The 13,440-nt window shown below is 40.5% G+C and overlaps 1 protein-coding gene across 3 annotated transcripts in view; it reads right to left on the bottom strand.

Moving 5' to 3' along the window:
- Positions 1–13,440, bottom strand: part of LOC110828980 (acid sphingomyelinase-like phosphodiesterase 3b) — a 433,816-nt gene that overhangs the window by 2,970 nt on the left and 417,406 nt on the right. For all 3 annotated transcript variants that reach the window (XM_087343675.1, XM_022062239.2, XM_022062241.2), the window contains 5 exons: positions 13,194–13,417; positions 9,288–9,445; positions 6,313–6,508; positions 1,658–1,770; positions 267–445 (listed from right to left, as the gene is read on the bottom strand). In XM_087343675.1, the coding sequence (XP_087199801.1) occupies positions 267–445; positions 1,658–1,770; positions 6,313–6,508; positions 9,288–9,445; positions 13,194–13,417 (870 nt within the window). The remainder of the gene's footprint in view (positions 1–266; positions 446–1,657; positions 1,771–6,312; positions 6,509–9,287; positions 9,446–13,193; positions 13,418–13,440) is intronic.

Raw genomic sequence — 13,440 nt, 5'->3', positions numbered from 1 at the left:
ATTCTGAGAATCGTATGGAACTAATACATTCTGTGGGAAAAATGGAGGGTTATTGAACTCTAAAATAGGTTGTACATATACAAATTTTAGATGGTTGGTGGAGGGGACAAGAAACGCACGCAGCTGAGGACAGATTCAAATAGTAATCGTAGCGAAAGAAATTCGGATTCGATAAAAACATCGAATTTCTTGACCAGCTAAATAATTGGACACTGTCATTCGCAGCTTCGTATTGACAGTGGAACAAGTCATCTCACATCATGTACCTGGAAAAAAGCGTTGCTCCTTCTTGTACCGCAAAGCTTTCGACCAGATTATGTAGTTCGTGTGCCGAAACCTCATTCAAGCCATAATGGTCGGTGAAGTTGTATTCGGGCTGCCATTCAGCTACGTTCTGTCGATTGGCTGCATCGAGGTCCAGATAATACTGTCTGTAGTCCAGAACCTGTGACGACAAACAAATCATAAATGTTCACTAGCAAATTAAATAAAATAAAATGATTACAGATAATTTATGACAGAATGGAGTGATTTTAAATATTCCGAGGGAAATTCCCAGATCTTTCCACCACACGACAGAATTTTTATCAACCCGGCAAAATCAAATACGCGAACTAAATTTCTGCATCAGAGGACACGATTTGACCTTCCAATTAATGCAATTTACACTGGGGTACACCTTGCAGATCGGAAAGTTAGTCGCCGATCTTGAGGTCACAGTGACTGTCAACTTCATCGATCTATTTAGTAATGCAAACTCATTTAATTTATCTTGTGCTATCCAAAGTCAGTGAGGCACTTTAATACAATCTTCTCCGCAAAGTGTCAAGGTAACGTAGCCAAACCCCGTGCGACGATCGATAAATAACGCGACGAACCAATAGGACTCTAATTTATGATCTGTACCTTCGAAAACAGTGGCTTGCTGGCACCACGATCATTTAAGTTAGCGACAAGTGCTGCCGCATGAAAACGCGTGTACTACATCACAGCCATCTCTTGTTTTTTTTTCAAGAAGAAAAATCAGTGTTACCAACCTGCCATTCTTCCAGTCATCGGAACAAACAGGAAGTCCAATCCCTTCACATTGAGATGCGAAATCCACGCTCTAAATCAGGATTATTAAAGCGTGGGGCGCGAAAAATATTAAAATATAATCTATTTTCTATCATGGTGCCTATGGCAATTAAAATAACAAATATTGCGTAGGAAGAAAGGCACCCATAACCTCAAATTAATGCCTCTATCAAACGACACTGTCAGTAGGCAAATAAGATGAAGATATTGATGACATACGTGAACTGTTAGAAAGAGTTTAAAGCAGCCTCAAATTTGCAGTGTACTTGACGAATCATCCGACATTTAAATTTTAAAACAATTTCTTACGTAAATGCATCGTTGTTTTGGAAAACTATACCTTTTGTAGAGCGAATAAATTAACATGTAATAAATACGATAACATTAATTTAAAATAAATGTCAGGTCTGTGAATCTTCTTGCTAGTGTAAAACTTTGGACATTGGAAATAGATATATATTTTGAAACGTGACTATACAATTAAACGCGGATGAATCTTGAACAATCTTTCTCTACAAAATTGTGTGCTTCGGTCTAAAAAAAAAACAACTACGTCTCATTAAGTAACCAGGTTACCTACCTGTCCAGAGTCGGTGTCAAACTTATACAGCCGTAGTCCCGGATTGTTGGCACCACTGGGAGTCTTCTTGGGCGAAACAGCTGGGGTGAGGAAAATCCACGACACAGGGCGACCTGGAGAAATTGGGCACCGAGATAGGTCATACACACACCTCGATTTCATAGGAAAAGTTTATGGTAAAATTTACGAACATGGCTGCAGAACAAAACTTGGAGGTCATGTCTTTATTTAACGACTATCTCTCCGCGTCGTGGACATTATAGCCATCTGTGTCTATGAGTGATGAATCGTGAAGGACGCGGAAGGAAGCGATCGTAAGTATTTCAAGGCGTTGAGGTGAACGACACGAAGGTGTTTGCTTCTCGCTTGAACTAACTCTGATGTTGATTGGCTCACGTAGGCACACGGTAGTAGAAGCTTCCAAACTCAGCCGCCAGTGTCTCTGACGGTCACTTTACCCAATAACCCACTACGAAACCCAAGCCATGATAGCCACATTCGAGTTCCAGGTCTTACGTTTATGAAACAAAATTGCTAACCTCTACACCGTGACGAAGGGTTTAATGAGTATAACATTGATGTCACAGATTCAATCGGGGGCGGAAAGATTCATTTCTGCAATAAGAAGAAACTCACTGGTACATTTGCCATCATCCATCAATGGCTTGGCGCTGTCAGGAGGTAAACTGTTTGAAATGTAATGAATGAAGCGTATGCAATGAATCGAAATCCCCTTACCTCTTACTCTGATCTTCGACTTCTCTGATTGATTTATTCCATGCAGGGCTGCCACTGAAAGGGAATTGTCACCGCGATTTCCCTCTATAATCTGTTACGAGATGAAATATGAAGTAGCGCTCCTTGACAAGAGTTGCTCTGCTATAAATTTCATGCCTGTGAAGGGCCGTAAGTTACACGGGTGTTATACGTACATTAAAGCTCCACAAGGAATCGATCGCGTCGTGACGTTGCACCTTGATAGCTCGGCAAAGACTTTCACTCGCGAGCGTGGCGGGTGGCGGAACCCGCAGGCGATAAGTGTGTAACAACTAACACAACCAGCTGATACGCGAGGCGCGGCTATTTAGCACTGTTGGTGCTCAGCATCTACCTCTATGTGAATGAGTTGATATTTATTCGCTTATTTTGTGATGCTGTATCATCCGCTGAGGTTATGTAGCTTCAAACGCGAATGATGAATCGGGAAAGTGGGAATCGGTTTTAGTCAACTGTAAGGTTAATCTCAAATTCTGTCTGTATTAACGGAGGAATAGGACGAAAAAGGGTCAACAAAATCGACCTAAACCAAGTACCTTTCGACTGCAGGTGAAACGTGTCACCGATTTGAATTTAAGATTTTCATCCGCCAAACTAAAATGAATTCATTCCAAAGCTTCTGAAAATTTTTATTATAAGCTAAATTTGTTTTTAACGTCTCAACACCAACGAAAAACATTTTCTACTTTCAGGTTGGAACATCTGTGAAGTTCGCTCTCCATATAAAAAGAAACAAAATATAATACCAAAACTTAAAAATCATATTAATTTTATTATAAGTATTGTAATCTGCTCGGTTATCACTTCGTATGCGCTTACAGCATATTTAACCTCCTTTTAACTGCCCACTCTACGACGTACATAACAGAGAATCTACATTTACTGCTAATATATTAACATGAATTAAAGAATAACGAAATTAAACAGAGTTAGTTAACATAAATGACTACTGTAAATTTCTGCTTGCCAGTTCGTAAAATCAACTCGCCACAGGCGATCAGGCGACCGTATTATCAAAACTCTGTATGTATCTGTTTGTCTCTGATAGCTGTGAAACAGTGGGAGGGACACGTAATTAACTGAACCCAGTGGAGCGCGCGTAGCAGCAGCCAGCCACGCGGCTTGAAGCCACAGCGAATGTGATCCAATGGGTTAGGAGACTTCTGCTTCGGTTTCACACTGACTGCACCCACCCACAGAGCTACGCTGTATTCTGTCTCCTGTTACAAGAAAAACTGATCAGGCAGAGCGACAAGTTACAGAATTATCTACGGAATATCTGAGATCAAATGATCATGATAAGTAACACCATCTACTCGCAAGTTCCCCTCTGATAGGGACCTGTTCATGTTTCCTCGGCAAATGATCCAGAAGTGGTTTGCCATTGCCTTCTTCTGTGTGTGAATGGAGTAATTGTTGGGATGCCACGGAGAAACCGGGGAAGCCCCCGGAGGAAAACTCCGTGTTGCCTAGACCACGGCCTTGCCCAACACAAGTTATAAATTCGGGAACCGCCGGGAATCGAACCGGGGACCCCAGGATTACAAGGCCAGCGTTATAATCGCTAGACCACCTCATCTTATTATTATTTAGTGTTCTGTCTGACGACAGGTCCATATGAACAGGATCCTTCCATCCTTTTCTCGGACTGGGACCTGTTCATATACGTTCTTGGCAGATGATCCAGAAGTGGTTTGCCATTGCCTTCTTCTGTGTGTGAATGGAGTAATTGTTGGGATGCCACGGAGAAACCGGGGAAGCCCCCGGAGGAAAACGTCGTGTTGCCTGGACCACGGCCTTGCCCAACACAAGTTATAAATTCGGGAACCGCCGGAAATCGAACCGGGGACCCCAGGATTACAAGGCCAGCGTTCTGACCGCTAGACCAGTTAAGATGTCGCTACCTTCGGGTTGCGGACAGAGGAGATGCAATGTACCAATGTTTCTTTAATCTCTCGTTCAATGCACAAGGAAATGTAAGCTGCTATCCGCAGTCTGGTTGCCAGCCGAATGAACAGAAATGGGGCAGTCTCTTTCAGCCCCGTCACTCTTATAACACACAGGGTTTCAATAAACTCGAAAAAGTCCTCGAAAACTGCCCGATACAGTCGGACTTCAATTCCACAAAGGGACGTTTCCCGCCAGTAACATTATATTCAGAACGGCCATAAGCCCTCCCACCCCAGTTTCTATTCTTGAACTTTCTTCGGGGTTATAGTCGGGTGGAGAATATAGTCCAACCTCTTTAGGAGGTTAGTTTAACGTTATCATAGGTCGGTGTGACACACGTTAGACACGGTGAGACGGTTCCAACGAATTTTACTTTCTCGTGACTCAGACACTCAGAATTATTTCGGTTCTGAATACGATGTCTGGTAATTAAATAATCTGTTGAGCAACTGTTATCTGTTAACTGTTGAGGAGCAGTTATCTGGCGATTTAATATTAAGAACATTAAATAACGCATGTGTGAAAAATAACAAGGCGTTGGAGCGAAGTATTTCGAATTTGAAGAATACAAGAATTCAATGAGGGCAGGTTGGCCCTACTTGAAATTTTCTGTGGTGGGAAATTGTAATCTCACCGTCACAACCATTGGTTCAACCACATTATCCGATAGCAGAACCCGAAATGTCAACATTACTAAAACCAAACAAAGCTCGCCAATGGACATGACCCGAGCTAATTCCATCTTCACTGGTTTTATAGTGTTACTCCGTCAAAGCTTTTGGTTAATTTGACTAATTCGCAGGTCATCTAACGCCGCCGTTACATAATAAAGTGTCATGTTTATTATCAGTTATGAACTCCGCATTCTCAACGGGATTCGAAGTAAAATTGGGGAGTAACACAGCTGCTTCATTTTCAACCCTTTTGAATTAATTCATTTAATTTTGTTCGATGACAACTTCTGCAGTTCATACAGCGTCGATAAATGACCTGTGTGAACTATTGTCACTTGTGCTAATTAGTTTCCAGGCTGCGTCCGGAAGAACTCGACGGCATTCCGGAGGTCTCTCGTCGGAATGTCGATGTATCACTGAATTGAAAGGGGAGTGATTCTGTCAGACGGAAACGAGTTGAAGCTGGAATTCTAAGTGCCCTTACAGTGTCTTTGTATACAAGTCGACAGCCTCCAACTCCATCCTCCCGTCTTGCGATTATACTCCGATTTCTGAGGATTTTAGAAAACGAAATCTGAAGACATATTTGGTAAGAGACGTAGTGTAGTGTCCAGTAGGTTAATACGTTGACAAATGGAGGTAACCTAGTTCTGGTGAAAAATAATGGAATCTGAGTCTGCCTGATATCTAATTACGTGGTACGACAGCGCATCGGAGAAAACTACTCCGTGGCGTGTAGATTATTGTCAGAAAGCCTGATTTCAATTCCTTCGGATTTTCTCCAATAAAAAAATAATAAATAGAACAACAAACTCAATATTTAACGCATTTTTTTTGAGCCTGATACATTTCAGAATTCAATAAATGCGTGACTCATTGCCCTGGTGATGGGGGAAACAAGGACACCAGAAATGCTAGTAAACTTCTACCAGAGTACACGGCGGAACAATACAGAAGACAGCCATTTTCGGAATCACCGCCCTGAAAACCTCAAATTCTACGCTAAATTTTATGTTCAGAAAACGAGTAGCCGAATCAGTACATCTACGGATAAAGAAAATTTACGACCGGAGTTCGATTCCGCGTTAGAAGCGAGTTTCGATCTCCTCAGCATCAGCACCGCCAACCAGTTTACAGTCCAATGGCTTTCTTTCTGGTGGTAAAGTTGGTCGTACTGGGACGCTGGCAAGTTAGGTTAGGTTAGAAATGGGAGAAACATGAAACACGAGTCATAAGACCTGAGACTAATCTTACCAGTGTCGCTGTAGACAATTCGAAAGGAATCTGAGTGCAGGTGTCCGAAAAACTGACCCACGATTATATCCGAATATTTTCGGACAAGCCTCAGGTACCTCTGGTTAAACCTCGCCTGGAAGACTTCATGGTAGGGGGATATGCCACCGTTCTGTCGCTCGTCGACCCCTGGAGGCATATGTCCCACCAGATAGACCTGCAAATACAAATAACATCGAATGCAACTCAAAAACCAGTAAAAGACCTTCTTACGCCACGCGGCGAAGTCTAGGTGGAATTTTACCTCCATTTCACCTATACGTTTTCATGAAGCTACGCTTAGGCACCGTACAGTTACTGTCGACTAAAATATTATAAATTACAAACACTATAATTAATTCGTTTAACAAATTGACATACGAAATTCCTGAATATGAAACTCAAACTGTAAAAGCGGGCGCAAATATGCAATTGTGACTCTAAAATTCAAAACATTTAATTGCTATGGACAAACTATCAATTGCCCAACCCACATACAAGAGCTCGTGAACTGTAATAGCATGCTCCTGCGATAAAGCAGACATCAAACAATTTGTAATGTAGAGTAGTGAGTGGTTCGTAACATCAATTTTAAAATGATACAAATTTTATCGTTTACAGCTTGTATTAATATTCAGTATCCTACAATCACAAGCGATGTATGGGCCTTCCATGACAACTATGACGATGGAATATTAATGTTTAACTTTTATAATATAGCTTTCTTAATATTAGAATTCAATACTCAGGAAGTAAGCAGTAAACTTATAACATGAACTCAACAGCTTACGAAGATATAAGCAGGTCCTGGGGATAATACAGGGTGCTAAACAATAATACAAATTTAATTAATGACTTCTGAAATTAACGATTATTAAATACTGAAGTTGAATGACTGATGCAACGGAAAAGGCAACAAATTTAAATAAATAGCGATGCAAAGTTTTCTGATAACTAATGCACAAAGTGCTTGAATGATAAAGCTTACGACCAAATATTTTCTTATAATAATTATATTAAAATGAGTGTTAAGTGTGATCGCCTTGACCTGTGCTCCCCTAATATGGCAAATCTAATTATTAAAACGTGTTAAAATATGTTTATGCGCAGGAAACAATTGCACAGTCAATATTTGCAATTCCAAATGCACACGACGACATGAAATAATTAAGTTGACAGGAATATCCCGAACTCCCAAGTTGGCGGTTAACGTAAATTAAGTAGGCTTAACCGTAGTTACATAGCACGTAGTAAAATTACAATAATTTTTAACACAAGGAACATACTTAATACCTACAAGGAAACGAAAATAAAAATAAGTTTACACGTTTAAAACAGCGTTATTACGAGTTATGGCAATATATGAAGAACGCAAACGAGAATTTTCGAACCACCAGGGGTCCGCGGACCATCCGCTGGAAACTATCACGGTATTTCACTCTCATAGACTCGTTTTCTCAAATTTAATTCCATTGCCACATAGTCGTATAACATTTCAAGTCAACTTCTTTGCTTTGATCGCAGTCTGAAGCTGTCTTAAGCTAAACAACCAAGCGTATCACACACCTCACTCACCTCGGGGGCGGTCATATGCTGATTATGGACAACAGGTATAAGGGCTAAGAACAGGGTTCAGAGACACAGAGTCCCATTATCATTCTGTCCACCACAAATCCCACGTGGAGACATCTAGGATTCAAACTGTCGTCACCTTAGACAGGGATCGACTTGCTGTCCCTAAATCTGAAATACACGAGGCGACTAATTCCATGGATCAGAGTCCTTAAGGGCTGACAGTCCCACAGCTAGTCAAGGAGTTAGCCGCCTTCCATGGGATCAAAAGGTCAATTGCGGTACTAACATGAGAGCGTTCACAATCCTGGGCCAACCGAAATCTTTCCAACACTCACCAAATTTATATAAGACAAATTTTAATAATATTCTTCCGCATATGCGAGCGTCTCCATGCCAGTAAGATATCTCATTGTCTCAGACAATTCCGAATTTAAAATGCATCGGAAAATATTAATTTATATATACTTCACTAGGTTTAATTTAGATATATTTTAATTACCCTAACTAATTTCATTGGGTCCCGCGCCGTAGCCGCGCGGTCTGAGGCATCATGCTTCGGACCGGCGATACGTAATGAGCGCTGGTTCGAGTCTCGGGGGAGAAGAAATTTTCTCATGAGATTTTCGACCAGTGTATGGGACCGGTGCCAACCCAGCATCGTGAGGAAATTGGGGAGCTACAATGAGTAGCGTAATCCGGTCAGGAAAGCTAGCAATGGCTGGGGGTTCGTCGTGCTGACCACACGTCACCCTATATCTGGTTGGATGATCGTTCACCTCTGCTTAGGTATGTGAACGTGAGGCCAGCAGCCAGCTAGTCGGCTTTGGCTCTCTGGAGCTGTTAAGCCACGGATTATTATTATAATTTCACTGGCACACTGAATTTAGAAAGAATGCTGTGTACTACTTCCTTCCTAACTTGGTTAAGTTTTAAAATCTCTAAATGATTGACGTACTTCGCCATTTTATTCCAATTTTCTCAAGTATCCAAAGAGCAAAAATTACGTGATCTAGTTGATCGATTACGTAGAAATCCAAAATGATGATGCCCAATACTTTCGTCTACGTTAACCTAGACAGAAGAATGATGGATACAATTTTATACGAAGTTTACAGCGCTGATAGCGTTTACCTACATAATTATTACAGTCACTTTTATCACCATTATTAAATATAAGTATCATAATAATAAATTATTTCCGTTATTATGACAATTTTTCCTTATTCCAAATAGAATCTGTGGATATCTTGAGAGGTGACTGAGTGCTTGGTAGACAAATATGATCATCAGCTACGTTTGAAGATAATATAATTCGGGAATTCAAAAGAATAATTTGAATAACTTAGGCTTCACACATTATTTAGCATATTTGATCAGTTTACCGTCTCCCTGTTGCGCTGTGACTTTTGTAGCGTTTCCTCCAGCCAGGCCCATTGGCCCGCCGGGTCCTCCTCGTTCCCCACGATGTCGGAACAGAGGTTCGTGTTCAGCATCACAAGCCGTAGCTTCTGAAGTTTCCGCTCGATCGTGTAGTAGCCCCCTGTGGCATCGCAACATCGAGAAACATGAATTTGTTTGTAAGATTTGAGGTTTTCACAGCGGTGAGTATGAAGATTTCTATCTTCTGGGTTGTTGCGGTGAATCGCCCTGATGACGGAGGCAGTATGACCTCCGAAACGTTGGTAAACATCTACCATACTACACGGCGCAACAACCCAGAAGACAGAAATCTTCATGAATTTAATTTCTGTCTCATGCGGTTTACATCTGAAGTTTATTTCAAAAACACTTTAAGAGTCATTTGACTAATGTTTAAACCCAAACAATGACGTAATTTTTGCATACAAATGTAAACAGGGCACTGCACTTTTGATTTGCCATTGTACCTCTCGTTTGTGCATAATTTTCCCATATAATTAGCATGCAGACTACAGGTAGCGTGTGACAACCATGTTTCATATGCTCCTTAGTATTAACAGGCTAAATATCCATAATGGACCTCTCTCGTACGCAGTTAACGGAAGTAAGTCTGTGAGAACGGTCTAACAAGTTTCCTGCGCAGTGAAACTCGGTAGCCACCGACAAAACACAGGACTGTAACAAACAACGGTGCAATATTGAAACAAATGACTGGCAACTACAAACTAATTCATAACAAGAACCTTCCACTCTGTCCTATCTTTAAACGTTTCTTAATACCTAGCAAAATAGTTCTCTGAGAGCAATTTTTAATCTAATAGTTTACCGTCAAACCCAAGAAACAAGTCATAGGAAAATTTTTAAAAAAATCATAGTTTTCGTTATTTTTCAACAACAAAACGTACTGACAAACAATAATTTCCCACAGTATACACTGAAATATAGATTATATTAAAATGTGCATAGATTACTATACAAATACATATTATTGTGAATCTGTTTCTGGTACAGATTGTATTTAATACAACTCTTACCTGGAAAACGTCAATTTTATGACAGTGTTTTAGTGTCAATAGCTTAATTGGCACTAGTAAACAAACACAGCCGACGATATAAGAATAAACATTTTTTAAATCCTTCCGAATAACGCGGGTCTGTTACAAATGGTCTCAGGCCGGATATGGCTAGTGTGCCGTCAGTTTAACCACGCACGTTTGGATGTAACGGGGCGGGATGCCAGGTCTCGAGACCCGTAGTTTGGACTAACAGTAAAAGTATGCCACGGGCCTTGCAGATAATCTCCTTCGGTGAAGCGGATAGAAATGTTGGAAACGCCTAATCAACACGGCAGATCTCCTGCTTGTGATTCCGTGCACTCATTTAAAATAGCCTATCTTCATCTTGCATACCTGTTTATACGTTACAGGGGGAAACAAAAGTGTTATGTAGAAAAACAGGTACTATCTTGATATGAAATAAAATGCAGCACAAACACGAACACTGAATGTGTTATAACTAAGGACGCTTACAGTTTTAGTGTTCTGACACCACAGATGAGCTGGCGCAAATGCTTCCTGTAAAATAGTAAGGAGTGTCCAGCGAAACTCGAGTCAGAGTTACTAGGCCGCTGCTCACGAAAGACGCTCATGAGCTATGAAGATGTGAACACGTGTTCACACTCCAACATTTTTCTAAGCATCGAAATCGTTTGCTGCTGTTTGTGAAATATAATATTGAATAGATAGTTGCCAACACTGATCCAGAAACACTTCACAAAGTCGCGTAAAGCACACTAAAATGGGTGGATTTATGTCTTCGGGAAGATGGCGGTCATTTTCAGTGTCTGCTCTAAAGTAGTTCGATAATTATTAACAAATACAACATTAGATGATAATGTTGCGTCATTATTGTGTTGAATATATACTTGCTCAATTTTATCAGTCAAATCACAATAAAATATTATTATTAAATGTTAAAAAATATTAAAATGTTAATATTTTAACATTTAATAACAACATTAAAAAAGACTTCGTTTGTCCTGTTATACTGTCATCAAAGCTTTCAAATACTGTTGGAGTTAAGTCAAATGCAAAACCTTGTATTTATCATACGAATTCATGTCAATTTGCTACTGAATTCGTTTATTTACTCAGACGCAAATGACAGTATTACAGGTCAAAACAGGATGTCGAAGAAACTGTAAAAATCAGTCTTGAAAATATCAATTTTAAGGCATTTTTTTGCCTAAAATACAAAATTAAACTAAAACAAAGCGAAATATTTTTGATTTTAAAACGAACACACGTGTAACGTGGGTTTGGCTTAGGTCAGAACCGCATTTAAACCAGGGATGGACATTCAAGTTAACAGTGTTTACCCGACTAACATTTTTTTTGGAGGGGAACAAAATAGAATAAAATAAAAAGTTTTCTATCTTTCGTAGTTCAGTGCTGCAACATATATTGGAACACAGCAGAATCGTTGATATATAAAACATCGTTAGCCAGCTAACTGAGGCTTACGTTCGCCGTGGACGGAGTAGTCGGCTGCCGTCTGAACGGCCTTAAGCCCAGCGAACGTGGTGGACGCAGGTTCGAAACTCGTGTCTACTTCTCGTCTTACTTATCGATACGATCCTCACAAAATATGAGTTTTTCAGGGACTGGTCCCGTGATTCCAGGTAGTTATTACGTAAATTCGGAAATTAAAAAAAATGCTATGAGAGAAAGGTTTATGATGTGAAATCAACAATAACACAAAGGTACCATTTTACATGAAAATTATAAACGAACTGTTCGCTTGCTTAGACGATACTATGGAGCACAGAAAAGTGTGGCCATGATACCAAATTTGTAAGGCATCGTTTTCAACTTCATCTCTGTGACAAACTGAAATGGATCTGCCCACTCGCTTGGAGCTGGTCTGTTCGACGCGAGTACATCGGAATCCACTGTCATGCCTTCCTGAGACTCAGCAAACATACACATAAGACACAAAGGGATCTTCTGTACGATAAGGCGATCTTCAATTTCCAAATACAATAGTCACGAGTCTTCAAACATAGCATAAACGAGGCCATATTGCATGTTTCTATTATATTTAGGGCTGATCCATTCAAACATCTTTAAAACTGGTTGCACACATAACATTTGATAAAACATGCAGGTGGATAGATATTCCGCTTGATTTGTAAAAAAAAAAAAAATCGTTTTTCATAAATAATTCATGAGTTTTGGTAAGAAAGCTCTCGCTATCCTTTGCACTGTAATCTTTGAACTGGGGCAAAACTATTTGAATAGGGCAAGTCCGATTCACGTTGTCTTTCCGTCTGCTACATTCTACTCTTCTCTAAATAGAGATGCATGCAAATTTATGCCATGTAAAGGGGAGGGGTGAGGAGCAGATCAAGGTGAAATATGTTGTTACGAAGAGGCTCAGGATTTCCGAAGCCATACAAAAGGTATCAGCGTCTTGACACATCCTATCTCAGCCTTCTATTAGAGTCGTTTCTAAAAGAAACGGGGAGGTACCAATGTGTGAACTTCACTCCGTTATGCGAGACTGCAGTACAAGACAGTCGATAATGTTAAAGAAATTCTAGGTAATCGAAACTGAAGCCAGGTATCGTCACCAGGAAAGCCATTCTCTAAACAATTAATTATTATATCCAGTCTTAATTTATACATCTCTAGGAGGTCTTTATATATGAGAATGCTATCGTATGTGTAGACTGAGATGCACACAGCTTCGCTAAGTAAACCATAAATAAATATAAAAACAAAATGTATTGTTGTTCAGGAGTCTGAAGTTTCATCACCGTCCTAACAAAAGTCCACCATAGGCCATTCTTTTTCTATTCTACTTCGTACCTTTGTTGAAGGTCTGGATCGCCTCGGTGGGCAGCCACGGTCTCCAGTAGTTGGCAACGTCCCTGTATCCCTGTCCAAAGTGCAATCCTGGGTTCGGGTCGTCGTGTCCCAGCACCGGGAACACGAACTGGCTACTGAAGGTGTGACGTAGGAGGTGGGTGAGGTTCTTCAACCTCTCCAGCTGGTGATCCCCAGAGACGCCAGGGGAGTGCGCCACACCGTCCCTGCAAGAGGGACAGGGCCTTCA

Source organism: Zootermopsis nevadensis, unplaced genomic scaffold, assembly GCF_977971745.1.
Source record: "Zootermopsis nevadensis isolate Lab colony 2312 unplaced genomic scaffold, Znev_1.0 Znev_ptg000006l, whole genome shotgun sequence".
Taxonomy (NCBI): Eukaryota; Metazoa; Arthropoda; class Insecta; order Blattodea; family Termopsidae; genus Zootermopsis; species Zootermopsis nevadensis.
This window is presented reverse-complemented; position numbering and strand designations above follow the sequence as displayed.